Genomic DNA, 19,004 nt, shown 5'->3' with positions numbered 1-19,004 from the left:
CTATGACACAAGAGTATTAAAATGGATAAAACAAGAATTCTGTGGCAGATCCAAGAACTGCACCTTATTCCTTAAAAATCAAAGGTATTTCTTATTAAACAAGTAGTTGCTAGACAAAGAAATAGCTTATTCATTTAAAAAAAAAAAAGTACGTCTATGTCCAAATCACAGATAAACATGCTATATTATTAATCAGTAGCTTAACACTATATTAACTTTGGCTATGCTCTCATAAGTTACCAAAAAAAAAAAAAGGTATTACAAACAACTCATTGATGTGGTCTCAAAATTACCAGAGTGCTTGAAAGAGATCAAGGTATATAGCCTCTCTTTTCTCTAACTTTCTAAGATAGAATTTCTACTTGTGTTTCTCCTTACTTAGCACACAACCCTAACAAAGCACCTCACAACGGGAATTAAGTCTGCGCAATGAAAATCATACACATACCTGCTGCAATGTGTCAAGCACACCAATGTTCTGAATTGGTTGGAGGAACACTGGAAGGTTTTCCATGACATGCTGAACTTTATTGAGAAGGGAGCTGATACTAGAGACCACATCCAGCAATGTGCTTAGTACATCACCCATCTCAGATGGTATCTTATTCTTGGAAAAGAAGGAAAAATCATGGCAATAAATTCCAAGTAGAATAAGAAATTTTAACTTTCAATGAAACACTCAAAAATATTCTGTTTCTAAAACTAATTACAAAACACTCCTGCAAATCATGTTTAACAAAGCTCCCTAGTACTCTCAAATTCACATAAAGAAAATTTCTCTTATGTTAGAACTGGCCTATGACATATGAGTAATTAAAATCCCAATAATATGTATATAAATACAAAGGTGAAGAGCTGTCCTACCCAACTTCACGCTAACAGCATCTGCAACATTCTGCCCCTTTGGAATTCGATGTAAATGAGAACCTTTCTTTCAACAGGTTAAGGGTACTAAATGCAACAGTTTAATATTTTTAAAATAACTTGTAATTTAAATTAAATCTAGGAACCACTTTAGTTGCTTTAGGAATGACATTAGAAAACACACTTTGCTAGCAATCTGTTCCTCCAGTTCTCATGTCTCATACATGATGTTTTTTACATGAAATAATTATGTGCTTTTCATACTCTACTTGACCAAAGTTCAACTGGCCTTTTGCTTTTGCCACCATGCATGTTTTGACATTAAGAATTTTCTCTCTCTCCCTTGTTTTTATAGGCCATTTAAGATGTTATGGTAATGCAGACTGATTTATCAAGTTACCTGACTATGCATGATAATAAAAACAATATAATCTCATTATATACTTCCAGCTGCTTCCTCTGATTATCTTTATTTTATCCACCTGTATTTGACTGAGACACTTCCTACTATAATAATGTCTGTTCCTAATTTTCTTCTCAGGCTTCACCTGTTTTCACACATTCAAAACATAAATATACCATAATAAACTTTTATTTGATTAAAACATTACCAAAACTTCCACAAAAATTTAGGATGAGCTAATAGCATTTTTTATTCTGTACTAGGAATTCATTATGCTTCAGCAGGGTTCAGTAAAAAAGCCCATCTGAAAGAGCACTGTTTTTTCTTCTTTTTCTTCCACTTCCTCCCATAATATAATCCAGGATCTATGGCTTTTGAACAAAATGTTCTTCCTCACTCTGCTATAGCTGTCTTTCAGCTATTTGTACTTAATAATGACCTCAAAAGAGATGAAATAAGCAACTGCTATTTATCACAAATCCCATCTAATAATTTTGCTCTTACAAGTAGAAGCACCTTACTGAAAACCTACATTAGATTCCAGATTATCTATAATTATATAGACAAAACAGATTTGCTGCAGACTTCTTCATCCCCTTTATTATAGTTTTGGCACTGTATTATTCTCATTATTTTCCAGGAGGATACATACACTGTCTGCCACCACCATCAGTCTTCTAGGATTCTTCTACCTGGGTAAATAACTGCAGGGCATTTTCAGTTGGATTAGACTGAGTGGATGCCAACAGACTGTCGCAATCACAATCATTTGGTTTCATTAAGCCTAGTTAAGGACCACGGAGAGGTTATGAATCAGGTTAAAGTCATCTGTCTCAGGTCACATAAAATATGTGGATTTTGCCCTTATAGAAAGACTTATCCTGAGAGCTGGAAAAGCATAATACATTCTTCCTGAAGGAGCCACCTGAATTCTGTGTGATTACCACTACAAATAAAATGTGTTCCAGGGTGCTATGATTTCTTCCTAGGAAATAAGTTTGCAATTCATGTAATGTGAGTTCCTATGATGGTTTCAGTTTCAATGATGCCAAATCAGTGTTTCACACTTAGAGACTGACTAATCACATGAACTGCAAACTCTGCAAAAGATTAATAAAACTGCATCTCTGACTTTCTGTTTTCTCTAATGCTTTCATAATTAATTCATCAGTGATAATTTTCCTGAGGAATCAAGAAATGGAATACAGTAGGATCTACCACTCCCATTCAACTGTTATGTTTGTTTTGTGGAGCTAAACGAAGACAAAAAGCACCATGTGGCCAGTGCTTGCTTCCACAGATAAAGAACATCTGAAGCAACAACTTTCATTACATTCATTAACTGAATTATTCGTTTGTGTCCCTGCATGCTTTAGACCACCTTCAAAAGAAAAGCATAAGAACTGAATGATTTATTTTCCCCCATCTTACCATGTAAATGATATGACGTAAATTCAAATTCTGTATAATCAGTACAAACATGGTATACATGTCCAGTGCTGGTAAAGAACATATTTCTTCTACTGCCAGAGAAGTCTTGTTGCTTTCAGGTAGCTTTAGCAACAGGCTAAGTACTTCTTCATCACATCTTCCAGTTAAAGCTCCCACAAAGGCACTGTAAAAAACCTATCACAGTGTGTGTATATCAACATTTTTTCTCCCCAAAATGCATGACCTTGTTTTATAGTCAATAAAATGAGAATTTGTCACAGTAACATAACAATTTGCAGTTGTCAACAGAACTGAAAGAATGAACTATACAGCTCTCTAACAGATTGGTGTGTTCTCACTTTAAATTCTATGTGCCTATAAACAGATGAAATATATTTCTTATAAACATTTATTTTTTCATTTGTGAACAGGTCAATAATTCATTCTATGGGCACTGATACCATAAACAGGTATATTAACAATGCTGCCCATACCCATTCCAACAGATATACATCTTTGCAGCAGAAACACCTGAAGATCAGAATGTAGATGTGTGGATCATTTTAAAATCAAACAATATGGACTTCCTTCTTTCAGAGGGTGCACACAAAACACTTAGGGATGACACAACGTTCACTCTCAGCCAGCTCACATTTCTCAGTTCAACAGTCTTTTGAAGTTTTCTTATTTAACACAGGAAGAAGAGACAAAATCCCAAGCAGACCTTGGGTGAAACTACAATAAAGGCTCCTTGGATTATATTTTTCTTCCTATAAATATTTCACACAAAGACAAATGCTGGCTGCCCAGATATATCAGTACTCAGGGCTCCGCTGTACTCCCTAGGTTGGAACCCACATGTATTTCCTCCACTGAATGCATCTGCAGCTGGTATCATCACCCGGTGAGGGAGAGGATCCCCAACAAAATCAAATTGGGAGCCACAGTTGGCTGAGGCACGCAACTTAATTCTTTAATTCCTATAAATATTTTAATCTGCAACCTACTGAATTTCAGATTCTTTTTCTAGAATTTTGTCTTTGTGATTCCAAAGTACTTCCTATACTTTTAAATATTGACATTTTGTATGTGTATAGAGACCAGAATATGAGTGTAGATATAATTCCACTAGCAGCATAAGAGGTTACTGATTTGGACTTCTTGTTTTAAAGGAAATTTGATTCATGCCCTACAAGAACATTACAGTTTCACTCCACTTTTAATTCATTCAGTATTTTACTTACTAGATCAAGTCCCCCTGAACTTTCCTTGCAGCTTTGTGAGTACCAGAGCTATGCCAAACTCCTATGTTCAGTGAATGAATGCTTATAATCTTGAGATTAAAAATTTTGAGCCAGTTTTAAATACAATTCCATGGCAATGAAGATGGCCAGAGCATAATATTGAGGCAGAAAGGTTAATCACAGCAAGTATGAGCAACTATCCCAGAAGCAAGCACATTAGTACTATACAATCACAGAAATCCAGGGCTGCAAAGGGCCTGTGAGTATCACTAGGTTTATCTGACAGTGGCCACATAAACCACAAAAGTCATGCTTAAATTATAGCTTGAAAAAGTATTTGTATATATTGTATAATCACTAAGAGACATAGGTTTTAATGCTCCAGTTGGACTGAGGGAAAATTTAAGTGCTTATGCACACACACACACACAAAAAAAATCTGTATAAATATGCATATGTGAGATGTGTTCATATATCCAAACTCTACATAGTACTCTGGGAAAAAAAAAAAAAAAAAAAAAGAGAGAGAGAGAGAGAGAGAGAGAATAGAAAATCATTTGAAAAGTCAGTCAATTAGCATTATTATTCCAAAAGATCAAAGGTGCACAAAATCCTATTTAACTGAATCACTTCCAGATGACTTCTCTCATTACCATTTACTGGTATCAAAATAACAAGCTAACAATAAAGGAAGCCACATTGCCAAAGGAGCAGAAGAACAAATAACCTACAAGTAGTTATGATTGTCTGAACTGCTTTTTTTAATAGATACACTTTCATGAACAAAACTTGCAACTATTTTTGCAAGTGAAGCATTAGTGCCATCCAGTGGCTGCTTGATGGACCTGACCAGTTTATACCAAATGGACCTCCAACTCTTTTCAGTCACACGGGCATTAACAGGAGAGGGAACACGCAGTCAGCTGGCAGCTTTCATGATTTCTACTATATGATTGCAGGGATCACCAGAAACAGCAGCAATGGCAACTCACACAGTCCTTCACTCAGAAAACTTACACAATCCAGTCTTTAGACAATATTCAACAGACAAGTAAACAGATAAAATGAAGGTAAGGCAAAATACAGGTGAGAATATAAGAACAATGAGGAGCACACCACGTAAAATAAAACAAATCAGACTACTCTGTATTGCAGGACTCAGAAGTGGGAAGATACAAAATGATTTCTTCAGCAGTCTCACCTTCTCAACACTACCAAGATAGCAAAGCTCAAATTCAGTGTCAGCACAAACGAGTGCACGAATCACATTTAGACAAGACTGATGCTACTGTAAGTTTTTCTCTTAATGCTTCATATTGTTATTTTCAACATGTGACAAGTGAAAATAGAAGATTCCACGCATACAAGTTGGCTTTTATTTCAGTTGTCAGAGTAGGCTATGGGTCAACCTGTTAATTTAACACTTCTTTTTGATCTTTTACCTTTGAATAAGAGATACTGGCTTCCAAGATAGTACTGAAAGTTTCTTCAGAAATGTTGACAGAAGAAAGAATGTCCAGCCTCAGCTCAGTAATATTCTGCACACAATCTTTGACTTTCATATCTGGAAGAGAAGCAAAGCAATGCCAACAGCACCAATCTGCTCAAGTTCCCAACAGACTGTAGCCTCCTCTCTAGAGTTATTCTGAGAGGTCACAAAGGGCATAAAAATTTCATATCATGTAATTCTCTTCTACATCAAATTTAAAGATCATTCTCATGGCAGACTGAAGGGCTTGTGCATCTGTTTGCATTATCCTAACAGAGCAGGGGTTACCCCACAACCCTGTATTATGAGAACATATGAAGGTAGTGAAGCAGCCTTTTGTCCTTTAATCCTTTAAGATTTTCTTCTTCCACTAACTTGAGTCCTCTCTCCAATGACTCACTGCATATTACTGAATAGGCTAAACTATGCTGTCGTGTGCTAAGACAAGTACATGCACCTGTATAACGTTGTCAACCTCCATAAGCAGCATACCTTTACAGTTTAAAAAAAAAAAAGAATGACATTTTTTTTAAAAAAAAAAAAAAAGAAAGGAAAAAAAGAAGAAAAAAAAGAAACAGCACTGACTTTCAAAAAATTACTGAAGAAAATAACAACTCACCATTCAAAAGATTAAAATTTCTGAGAAAAGCTAGCACAGGATTTTCTGACAACTGTAGCTCCCAATTTTCAGCCAACCTGAAATGAAAGCCTTAGATTCACACTTTATCAGAACTAAGTCATTGACTTCAGTATGTATTAAAAAATATCACAAATAGTGAAACAGTCATGAACTGAGGCAAAAGGGTCATGTTACACTCTGTGCACACTGTGCATGAGGTAGGGACCTCCACACACTTTCCCATGCTGTGCTTATTTTTAATAAAATTTAAATTTATTTTTTATAAACTTAATAAATTTTAATAAAGAGATAAAAAAACCTAGGGATATAAAGCACTGCTGATCCAAACCATAGAATCATTAAGGTTGGAAAAGACCTTCAAGATCATCTGGTGCAACCATCACCCTACTACCAATATCACCAACTAAACCATGTCCCTAAGCACCAGGTCCAACCTTTCCTTGAACACCCCCAGGGATGGTGATGCTACCACCTCCCTGGGCAACCCATTCTGACTCCTGACTATTCCTTCTGAGAAGATATGTCTTTTAATTTCCAACCTAAACCTCCCCTGGCACAACTTGAGGCCATTCCCTCTAGTCCTAGCACTAGTTACCTGTGAGAAGAGTCCAACCCCCAGGTCCCTACACCTTCCTTTCAGGCAGTTGTAGAGACCAATAAGGTCTCCCTTGAGCCTCCTCTTCCCCAGACTAAACAACCCCAGTTCCCTCAGCCACTCCTCATAGGACTTATGTTCCAGGCCCTTCGCCAGCTTCATAGTCCTTCTCTGGACACGCTTCAGGGCCTCGATGTCCTTCTTGTGGTGAGGGGACCAAAACTGAACAGAGTACTCAAGGTGCAGCCTCACCAGAGCAGAGTAATGAATTAAGTCTAACTAATTCTACTTCAAGTAATAAAGAGTATAGACACTTCAGATATTATTTGCCATTAAAACACTGGATGCAAGTATATGGCCTAAAAGAAGAACATCCAGGCTCATGTTCTTCCATGTTATTACAGTAATTCACATTTAAGCCTATTATACAAATAATCAGATATACTAGAACAGCAACAATTATAAGGGCCACTTTTATCTGGCAATTCATTTGAAATAATCTATCGCAGTAGTTTTATTTGTTTACTTAAAATCTACTATTTTTTTGCAAGTAAAAAACAAATATTTTAAATTATTCAGAGCTCAATCCTGACAGTTTACAAGCACCATCCCATGTTTCTGACTGTCTGAACTGACCTGAATGTTTAATATTTTCTGAAATATATCCAGCTGCTGAGAGGACAAGGGCATAGCAAAACAGCTTTAAATAAAAAAAAATAAAAAAAAAAAAAAAAAAAAAAAAAAAAGATATCAACATTTTGAGGTAATGGAAAATAATTTTTTTCTTAGTTGTGATTCAAAGCATTCCTTGTGAAGCAGCAAGATGTGTTGCAAATGCTCAGCAAAAGCATAAAGGTTTTTGGAAATATCCAGAATTTTACTAAATTGGAACCTAAATAATTTGTGCATTGTATCTGCTCAATTTTCAGCTACATGAACAAAGCTTAAAGAGATTTTGATTAAAAGTATTTCTCCTGTAATCACATAATTTATAACATACAAGCACAAAATAGCATCACTAACAAGAAACATTTTGAGTACCAAAATGTAAAGGGCTTTACATTTGCAAGCGTCTCTGAATGTTCCCCGACATTAGTTGACATTCACAGCTGCCATCAGTCGTATTCTGTAAGGCTCTCAGGAAACTCTCCAGAGTATTTGAAAGTTTCTGGTTTATATATGCCATGCTCTCACAATCCCCCTTGTTGAAAGCAAGCCACATTCTTTCAATGTGCTGCAAAACAGAGCGATCAATTTGTTAGCAAATTCATGAGATCATGTTATTTCTTGAAGTAGAAGGTCTTGGCAATCAAATAAGGCATATTTTCAAATGAGAATGTGGGTAAGGTACTACTCATTTATTCATTGTATTTGCAATTGAAACTGGACCAAAGATTTTCAAGAACCAAGGAATTCTCAAAGATTTCAGTTTTGAAAACAAGTGTGCTTGTGAATTTGACGTAACATCAAGGATGTTCATCCAATAACAGAAATGACAAAATTTGTGACATTTAATTTCAATAAAATCTTTTTATAATTCTAGGCTAACCATTTTTTAGTTTTCTTAAATAACTGGTCTAAACATCACTTTCTTTTCAGCAAACTGAGAATTCTGGATACCTGTGTAAAAGACATTTCTTGTTTTATGGTTTGCATAGAATTCAGGAGAAAATAAGTCAAAATTCACATTTCTGATCTTGCTTTATTTTTTCATTTTTTTTTGCAGAAGTATGTCATGGAGCACTGGAGACTCCAGAAATGCATCTGTTCAGCAAAAGACTACTTTGAGATATGAGTGGTGTTTCTGACATCTTGTTTACATTAAAATATTGAATTTCCATTCATGTCAGCAAGATCTCCAGGTAGAGAGAGTACAGACTGGCAGAACTATTTCATGAACAGGGGAAGTAAGTTATGTACTAAAAGCATGAAGCTAGTATTTTCTATGTGAGTGTACATGCAAGCATGCATGCACATGTCTGCCTGTGATATCCAAAGGCCTGTTTCCTGCTCTGGACAAGTGACTGAAATGCCAAATGTTACCTCTCCCAACCAGTACTGCTGGAAATTTCATGTACTGTTAAGAAAAATAAAAACTGACCTCAACAAGTAATGACAATTGCTATTTTAGTTGGAATGACTCTGACTAAGAAGTCTATTTGTATTTAGCTTGATCTTACATCTGTTCCTGTAAAGATTTAAAAGAATAAATGTACTCTTATTCATGAGATTAGCAGTATCGCAATATTTAAAAACTAAAATGAACTGCTGTTTGGTATTGAATGGTGTTTTACTTATTAATGATACAGTAATTTTAGTTATATTTACAGCTGTCAAAGCTCAGTAATATTTACTTAAAAATTCCTTCTGTGTACCACTGTAAAACTCCTCAGAACTATACCCATATAAACCTTAGCTTTGTAAAGCCACTATGGGAAGCAATCATTCAGAGAACAGGAAAAAAAATACTCCTGACAGTTCCCAAAGTTTAATGCATCTGTACATAACACCTGTAGGTGTGGAAACCACTCAAACCTGGTAATGATCTTGAACCAAATTGATTCCTTCAATGACAGAGACAAGTAAATGACTCATTATGTCATCTTTACACTTTGTGACAACACAGAAAAAGTTGCTGGCGACAGCTGGTTCTTCTGTAAGAGAAAATGTCCAAAGCTTAGTCAGTTAAAAATAAATAAGTAATCACTGTCATCAGATTAACAGTTGACCAAACAAAAAGGGACAGAAAAGTTTTTAAAAAGAAATTTTGATATGTTAAAGGCACTGAGAAATATTTCTGGTCAGACTTATTTTCCATTAGAGGACAAGAAAGGCTTGTTTGATTCCCATTACTGTTCTCCATAACATAATACGAAATTATATGCTTATGTCACTACAGAGCTTTTCTCAAAGTGCTGGTCTTGGGCACCCATATGCAAAGAATAAGACTAAGGCATTCAAATTAGAGCAATTTGTGAAGTTATTCAGCTACAGGTAGCCAATCCACTGGATCCACTGGGCTCAATTTGGCTCAATCCACTCCAAAGTGGGAGGTGAAACTTCATGTATACACTTGCCCCATTTTTCCTTTCTATCAGCTATAAGCTGCATTAAAAAAAAAAAAAAAAAAAAAAAAAAAAAAAAAAAAAAAAACCCTCTAGCTCATTAAAAAACTGCTGCAACTTGACTCAGTTCACTAGCCTAACAGTAAAATGTCCAGTAGAAAAAGGCAAGACAAAACCTAAATGCCATGCCGATACAGCCCTCTGCTGGGTTTGAGAGTTGAATCAAGGATGAAGAGGTCCTAGTGTGTCAGAGCAAGCGCAGAAGCGCAGGAAGAGGGGAAAGAACACATGCCTAAAAATGAGAGAAGAGAGGAATAGTTGCCAGACCACCTGCTTTCACTGAGATTTTGAATCAATGTGACCATTCTGAAAATCATCCCTTTATGTGATCTGCGTCAAAATATTTTCCTGTGCCATTGCTAGGATTGTTTTCCTGCGTCAGTATGATTGCCTTACTTGGCATCACCCAAATTTCCTGAATTTTACAAAGGGTTGCTCATAGTAAAGTCTTTACATTACGCTACTAACACATATGGTGACACAAGCAGTCACTACAACAGTAACCAACCTGAAAAGATTTTAATAATATTCAAAATAGCAAACTGCAACTTATGCAATAGTAGAACACTAGCAGGGTGTAAACGCTCCTGAAGAATCTTGCATATCTTAGATGCTCTGTGGAAAGATTAATAAGAAAGCATTATAGGAAAGCAAGGATATCATAGAAAATTTTCAGTAAGTGACTACATACAATTACAATCACAATGGATCATATTAGGATTTAAAAATTAACAGTTATACGACTAACCATTAGTCTGACATGCTATTACATTTGTCTGAACTATTTCAGAATCAGAACATAAAACTTCCAGGTAACAAAAAGAAAACAGCAGGTTTTCATCAAGGTAAAATATGATCTGATTTCTTATGACCTTAGGAGTGCAAAAAAGTACTCTAGCAAAATAAGCAAAATCATAACCATTGTTAAGCTAGTTTGCAGAAACACAGAGCTCACAGAACCTATTGATTTGATGGCAAAGAGCAGAACACTCAACAACTCTGAAAATCAGCATTTAGGGAAAATAAACAACATTTCTAACATTGCTTTTGATCTTTCAGTAGCCTGGGCTAATACTGACCATTAGTCTGACAAATTTGTATGAAGTGGATCATAAAGGTCTGAAAAACACATCAGAGTCATGCATCATCTCCATTATGCTGTTTCTCTGTTGGGCTACGTCAGTAGAATCAGTAGTCCCACGAGCAAGACACCCTACAGATCTGTGTTGCAACCAAAGCAACCATCTTGTGGGATTCACTCACTGAGTATTACTTAAATGCAGCAACACTTGTCTAGCAGTACTTTTATTAAATGATTTGTCAGTAAAGGTTTCCCAGAAGGAGAGTTTCCTTTGCTGCTAGATTACATATTAGAGGAACCTGTCAAAAATGATCTTGGGCTGAATCTTCCTTCAGAAAATGTATTTGTTAAACTGAATAACTTAATATATGAGCATATATTATTATATATTATATAGTTAATATGTATGAGTATATATATATATATGTGTGTATATATATTAACTATATATCATGGCTTGGATTGGAAGGGACCTCAAAGACCATCTAGTTCCAACACCACTGCCATAGGCAGAGATGCCACCCACTAGATCTGGTTGGCCAAGGGTCCATCCATCCTGGCCTTGAATGCCTCCAGGGATGGGGCACATCCACAACTTCTCTGGGCAACCTGTTCCAGTGTCTCACCACCGTTACAGTGAAGAATTTCTTCCTAATGCCTAGTCTAAATATATCCTCTTTTAGTTTAAGACCATTCCCCCTTGTCCTATCATCATCTACCCAAGTAAAGTGCCCCTCTCCACCCTTTTTATAAGCCTCCTTTAAGTAGTGAAAGGCTGCAATGAGTTCTCTCTGGAGCCTTCTCTTCTCCAGGCTGAACATCCCCAGCTCTCTCAGCCCTTCTTCATAGGAGAGGTGCCCTCTGATCACCTTTGTGGCCATCCTTTGGGCTCGTTCTAAGATGTCCACATCTTTCTTTTGCTGGGGGCCCCAGACCTGGATGCAGTACTCCAAGTGGGGACTCAAGAGGGCAGAGCAGAGGGGCACAATCACCTCCATCGACTTGCTGGTCACTTCTCTTTTGATGGAGCACAGAATGCAGTTGGCCTTGTGGGCTGCCAGCATGCACTGTTGGTTCATGTCAAGTCTTTTGTCCACCAGAACGCCCAAGTCTCTCTTCACAGGGCTGCTCTCAATGAGTTCTTCTCCCAGTCTGTACTCGCGTATGGGATTGCCCCAACCCAGGTGCAGCACCTTATGCTTGGACTTGTTGAACCTCATGCGGTTCACATAGGCCCACTTCTCCAGCCTATCCAGATCCCTTTAGATGGCATCTCTTCCTTCTTTGGTATCAACTGCACCACTCAGCTTGGTGTCATCTGCAAACTTGCTGAGGGTGCACTCAATCCCAATGTCTAAGTCATTGATAAAGATATTGAAAAGCACGGGTCCCAAGAGAGACCCCTGAGGGACACCACTTGTCACTAGCCTCCATCTGGACATAGACCCATTGACCACTACTCTCTGGGTGCAGCCACTGAGCCACTTCCTTATCCACTGAATGGTCCACTCTTCAAATCTGTATCTTTCTAATTTAGATATTAGGATGTCATGTGGGACTGTGTCAAAAAAGCCTTACAGAAGTCCAAGTAGATGACATCAGTCCATCTTCCCTTGTCAACCAATGGTAATTGATTATATTATATATAATACATACTATACACACATATATATTAACTGAACAATTTTATATACATTCAAATATACTATAGTCACAGTCACAAAAGGGACATCATGTTTGCATAAGTCACCAGCAATTTTAAGTTATTTTCACTCAGTGTTAATATGGGTTTTTAAAAGGAGGAGCGCCAATAAAAGTTTTCTGGTTTTTTGTTTGTTTGTTTTTTTCTCTACATTTATTTTTTCCTTGTACGAAGAACTAATATAATAGCTTTCTGAATTTTCTCACTGTTGTTGAAAAAGCATGTAAATGCTATACTCTTTTCTGGTTTTAAGTGCTCAGAACAAATTCTTGAAGGAGCTAGTGCACAAACTTGAGTCACTCTGTGTACAGTTTTAAAACATTTGTTCATTGAAGACCCGAAACCTAGTCATAGGAAAATGAAAAGAATTTGTAGTTTGTAAGTTGTAATAAGTTGTAATAAGTTTGAATGAAATCTGAAGACATTTCTAATACAGTATATCTACATTTGGATATAGGAAGAAAAAAAATAGTTCCAAGTATCTGTTAATATTCTACTCCACAGCCCAAATAACTGTTTCCCACCGTTAACTGTGGGTTCAAGTTTTCAGAGTTCCAAGGTTTTTAAAACATTAATATTTTCAAATATTTGGTTCTATAATAATACCCAAAAAATCACCTTGAGTCTCAATACAGATTACTAAACACACAAACAACCTTGTCCAAACAATATAATTTGATACCAAATATGTCTGGTGTGCACAAAATAATGTGAAACAAATAAATATTGTTTTAATCAAAGGAACAAATCTGAAATAAAATAGTAATTAAAGATTAGATCAAGCTGCTTACAAAGAATTGTTTTTTCACTGCTGACTCTCAGCACACTTTTAAAACAGTACATAGAAAATGCTCACCTCATTTCTGCCATTATATCCTCATGGAAATCCTTTAGTAAAAAGGGTATTTTGTTCCTGTCATGTTCTGTGAAAGATGGAAAGATCATTTGCAGGATCTCTTGCAAGATCTCTAGAGTTCTCTTTTGGGACGGAGTAGAAATTTTTCCATATCGTGCATTATAAAAAAATGAATCAATCAAGTCGACTATCTGAAGCTCAGTATTGTTTGCATGCCGAGCTTCTTCTGTAATAACAAAGTCAGCAATCATATGAAGGAGACTGCTTTGCAAAACTGAATTAGCAATATAAGTATTATTTGATATTTTTCTGCCAAGATGACCATCAACAAACAGTGTACCAGTGTAATCTCCTTTAGACTTATTTTGGAATAGTTCCAGAAACTCAACAACATTTTCGACAAACAGCAGTAGATCTGATGAATTTTCATTAGCCATAAGGAGGATCAGAGTTTTCATAATTTTAGAATATTTTTTATTGTTACACTCGCACAGAAAGCTGTTCACAATCTCTTGTATGTCTTCAAAACTTCTTAACATAGCCTCTGCAAATGATATATTAAATTGCTGCGTGAACACATGAAGAGTCTTTGAAGAGGACTGTCCATTGGCTACCGTTAGTAATTGAAACTCTTTGTCTATCACTGCAAGTAAGTGTCTAACATTAAAATTCACCAGTAAATCTTCTATACTTTTAACTATAGGCAACCAGATGTTCTCAATGTTATCAGATATATTACTGTTCCCATTTAAAGCAGCTAATACCATAAGCATTGAGTAAGCCTGGCTTCCAACAGAAGATATTGCCATTAAAGGATGAACTATAGAAAGAAAAGAAAGGACAGCTTCTGCATCCAAGAGTTCAGAAACTTCACTAGTCATGTTCTTGACATCAGTAAGAGCAGTCTTTATAAGTGATATTCTTGAGTGTCTGTTCCAATTTAGACCATCATAAAGATTATCCAGCTGTTCAAGAACATCTTCGGCCATCTTCATTTCCTCCACTTGTATATTGCTCAGAATTTCTATGACCTGTAAAGCCACTTGTCTCTTCAATGTGGAGGAACAGTTTCCTGAGTTTGTATTATTTGCTTGCAGTGGCACAGCATAGAGGAACAGTTCATCCCAAAAATCCAGTAGCTCTTTGAGAACTGAACCATTTACACGATGGAGCTCAGAAAACTTCAAAAGAATAGAGTTCCATTCTTTAATCTGATGAAAAAAGCAAGTCAGATTGTGAGTGATATCTGTCTGAAAATCTTCCAAAGTGCATGAGGAATTGTCATTCACAGTGACGAGTTTCATTTCCTTAATGGCATAGAAGATTGCATTATAATTCAGAGAAAAATTGCTTTGCGCAAAGTCACAAGGTTTAAAAGTGGGATCACTCTGAGGTGTTACTGTTGTGAGAGCCCCGCAGAATGCTGCAGAAAAACAAACTGAGGCCTCTGCAGGTTCATCAAGCATATCTGTCAATGTCTCCAGTAACATCAGTAGACTTTCTACTTGATTAGAGAATTCCTCTTTTGTAAACATTGGCATTTTTGCTTCCTGAGTCAGTACAAAAGCGTATACTTCGGCTAGTGCTTCTGTGATGTTTCCGTGAGCTAATCTTTCTGTAAGGCTGATGACATCAAGGAGGAAATGAAACATCTCTTCTACATCAGAGAGCTCCTCTGCTTGAAAAAGTCGTGTGACTTGCCATAAGCTGGTCAGGTTACAATTACATGACTTGTTCTCAAATGCATCCCACCAGTCTATTAAGAGCCCTAACTCAGAGCTCTCAATATGCAAAGGTTTGACATTTTTAAAAAAATTATCCAAGCTCCTCTGGACTTGTTTAAATTGACCTATCAAGAACTCAATATCCATGCTCTTTAGATTTTGCACCAAGGTTACAACATGCCCTAGAAACTCTTCATCATTTCTTATTAGAAAACCAGTGAGACTAGAAGACTTGAAATTTTTGAGTGCCTTTTTTAGCAGTTCAGCATTCAGAGGTACTTTTTCTATCAGTGTCTGTAAAAATGTGTTGTTGTCACCCTGCAATTTATGGGACAAATTTGAATCAAGTTTACTAATCACATCTTGAAAGAACTCCATCCAGAAACCAATATTTTTCTCATCAATTTCAATATCCAACAGAGAGGAGATGTTTTCTTGAATTTCAAAAGTTTCATTTTTCAGAAGAGTTTTAATTTCTGCCAAAATTTCTTTTGAGGAAAGCAGAACTTGATGGAAGGGTTTAAGGAACATCCTCAAAGTCCTGTTAGAACCATGGACTGACGGACTAAAATGGGTATCATTTGATGTATAGTGTGAGTACCCCATTAAATTGTTGACAGACATTTTTATTAGCCTTCCAGAGTTATTTAAGAGTGTAAAAATAAATTCAAGTACACTAGTGTCATCTTGAATGTGAAATTCAGGGAGAATGAATTTTAAAGTTTTTGCTAGAACATTGAAATATACACTTACACAAATCACATCCGAACTAGTTACAGAGCACTCAGGGAGAATTAGATTAAAAACCAAATTAACAAAATCTATCCTGTTCATTAGCTTAGTATCTGTCTCAATGTTTCCCAAAGATTTCAGTAGAAATAAAACATGTTTTGCATTTTCAAGGTGAGACGGTGATTTGTATTTTTCACTGAGATTACTAAATCCACGTATCCACCCATTACAATCCTCTACTTCATCTACTATACTGTAAGAGTTCAGAAAGACATGGAGATGAGATGAAAAATTCATTTGTGAATAGTTTAGGTCTTTCAGAGTATTGTCCAAAATTAATTTGGTAATATTCTTGAAAATACTGACACAAGCCAAATATTTGCCTTGAGGTGCATTTCTTAAGAAATCAGCTGTGTCTTTTATCTCAGTGAGAACAAATTCAAGTTCTTTTGGGGAAAGCTTGAGAATAGCAGAAAGTGAATTTCCAATGGAAAATACACTGGAACCCTTTTCTTTTCCTCCAGATCCTCCTAAAATGGAAGTGTCAAGCCAAGAATTCAAAAAATCTCCATTACCAACCTTCAGTATAGATTGCTGCAATTCAGTTATCACGATTCCTATCATTTCTAAAATATCATCTAAACTGTTACCTTTAAGTGAGCTTGTGGCATCAATTGCATTTTCAAATACACTTTGAAGAATAGCAAGGAAAGCTTCAAAATCTTTACAGTCATTTAAATCACCACCTTCAACTATGATTTTCAACAGATGCATTGCTGTTGTAGCTTCAACAATAGCCATATTCGTTTTATTGCACAGATCAACGTGAGTTGTATTTAAAAGACTTTCAGAGAGATCTGCCAAATCATTCCTCAGATAGACAAAAAAGGTGGAATTTAAGTTTAAGATTTTGGACGCTTCTTCAAAAATCTCTGTGCAGGTTTGAAGCCATGTAAAAGTGCAGTGCAAAGCAGAAGGCACACTTACCTCATCTCCTAAGTTTGTTTTATTAAACAAAACACTGTCCAATGGAAGCAGAAGTAGGTTATAAACTTCTGCTGAGTGATTTAGAGAAGTAATGTTTGATAGATAAAAATCAATGCATCCACTATTTATCAGGCATTCTAGGGAGAAATCAAAAAATTGTTCCAAATAACAAAAGGCAGCCGTTTCAAGCTCTTCATCCATTAATAACATTTTAAGGTTGCTCAGAGTATTATAGACAATTTGCATCTCTTTTTTCCCTTCCTGTGCAAGAGACTGGGCCTGAAACTCTGTGTAATTGTAAAAGGTCTGTAACTTTTCACAGAGAGACTTACTGGTGAAGTTCCAGAGAAGATCAAAAGTTTCAAACAGAAAATCAGAAACTCGGTCCATATCTTGGAAATCATGCCATGCTTGAAAAGATGAAATATCTTTTGAGGTCTTATAAAGAAATTCAAACAAAGTGTTATTGTCAATATTTAGGAGCAAATCAGCATTCTGATACAGAGAGAAAAGTATCTGAACAATTGAGTCCACACTAATACTGTTTAATTTTTTGATGCCTTTGAAGAAATTGGGAACAATTTCACCTAACTCTTGTACTTTATATATAAAAGTTTCATTCGAGAATAATGAAGAGGAGGCATTACTCAGTCCATGAACTGTGCTGAAAGATGCATTGATATGACTTTCTGTCAATGATCCAACCTCATAAAGATTCCTTCGGAAGTTTTCACTCAAGTGTTCTAGGCGGTTCAAAGTAGTAACATTGAAATCTGGCCAATTAATTAGAATATTTTTGACCAACAGCATACTTCTATTAAGATTTTTTTTATTTTCTGTAATGGAGAATATAAATCTAGATAAGGTCTCCAATACTTCCTCCTCTTCCACTTGACTTATATGAGAGGGCATAGAATCAAGTTCATGGGATATAATTTTCACTATTTGCCAGAAAATATCTGTCTTCTCTTTCATCCAAGATCCATGAAGAGCCTGGAAATTTTTTTGCAATTCATTATGGAGGTCTGAAAGTGCAAGTGAGAAGTTTGTGGCAGATTCCTCCCCCTCAGCAAAATTTTTCATCCATGTAATCATATTATTCAAAACAGTTTCCATTAGAGACTGGAGGCTTGAAAGAGCTGAGAAATCAGTCATTATCATTCCTTCTATGGCTTCTGCAAGATGTAAAAGATGATCCATTTCCTTTTCACCAGAAATCCATAAATTTTCTTCTGTCTTCAAAAACTCTTTCACAGATGTCAAGTTCCTGAAATATTAAGCACATTTTTTTCTTGTTACCTAGCAGGCAGACAAGAATTAGTTAAATATATTTTTATAAATAGAATATAGGTGCATTTACTTAAGTCAAAGAAAGTTCAACAATCATTTAAATAGCAGTCACCCATTAATTATTATAAGACCTGAAATAGCTCAACTGACAATCACTTTGATTTTCAAATTCATGGCTAAAAATACTGAAAAGCCAAAGCCATATTCAAATTGAAATCTGAATATAGGCATCTAAGTTAAAGAAGTGTGCATTTGTCAGTAATCAAGTCTGTAAGCCACAATTGTCCTTCTGATTTAAGCACTTCACATTTTCTGCTGCTGAAAAGAGCAAACATTTTGTGCTTCACAAATGAATTAGTTTATAGAAATGAACTTATCAGTAAAAGTGATCAAAAATTCTACATTCCAATGAGTTCTGAAGAAATATATATTTTTTTTTATCACAATTATTTAAAGTGAAAACATTTCTGTTTGATGACTGATAGATGAATACCATTATTTTAATATCAGGGAAGTGAGGGGAATGAAATTACACTTAAAAGTAATGCTCCAATTGATGTTTCCATAGTGTCAGTATTATTTCTCAAAAGGAAAAAATGCTTTCATTTTCGTATAAAACATTACAACTCTGTGAAGCTGGTCTGGTCAAGACTGAGCTGCATGGAGGAAGGAGTATTCCAATGCAAAGGTCACAAGCTGAAGACAGTTTATCCTTAAATATGTTTTTTTTTAATAGTTTAAAAGCAGAAAACCACACACTATTAAAAAGGTTTGTGAGGGACTGTGTCTCTGTTACTGGAATTACTTACTCTAGATAGAAACCAAGATGTCAAACATTGAA

General features: G+C 35.8%; 1 protein-coding gene across 1 annotated transcript in view; it reads right to left on the bottom strand.

Annotated features, from left to right (window-relative positions):
- Positions 1-19,004, bottom strand: part of ABCA13 (ATP binding cassette subfamily A member 13) — a 181,900-nt gene that overhangs the window by 145,191 nt on the left and 17,705 nt on the right. The window contains exons 13-20 of the mRNA XM_040547761.1: positions 13,431-18,140; positions 10,300-10,406; positions 9,202-9,320; positions 7,728-7,900; positions 6,051-6,127; positions 5,385-5,506; positions 2,699-2,893; positions 449-607 (exon numbers count right to left, since the gene is read on the bottom strand). Of these exons, the coding sequence (XP_040403695.1) occupies positions 449-607; positions 2,699-2,893; positions 5,385-5,506; positions 6,051-6,127; positions 7,728-7,900; positions 9,202-9,320; positions 10,300-10,406; positions 13,431-18,140 (5,662 nt within the window). The remainder of the gene's footprint in view (positions 1-448; positions 608-2,698; positions 2,894-5,384; positions 5,507-6,050; positions 6,128-7,727; positions 7,901-9,201; positions 9,321-10,299; positions 10,407-13,430; positions 18,141-19,004) is intronic.

Source organism: Cygnus olor, chromosome 2, assembly GCF_009769625.2.
Source record: "Cygnus olor isolate bCygOlo1 chromosome 2, bCygOlo1.pri.v2, whole genome shotgun sequence".
NCBI lineage: Eukaryota > Metazoa > Chordata > Aves > Anseriformes > Anatidae > Cygnus > Cygnus olor.
Note: the sequence above shows the minus strand (reverse complement) of the source record. Positions and strands in the feature narration are given on the sequence as shown.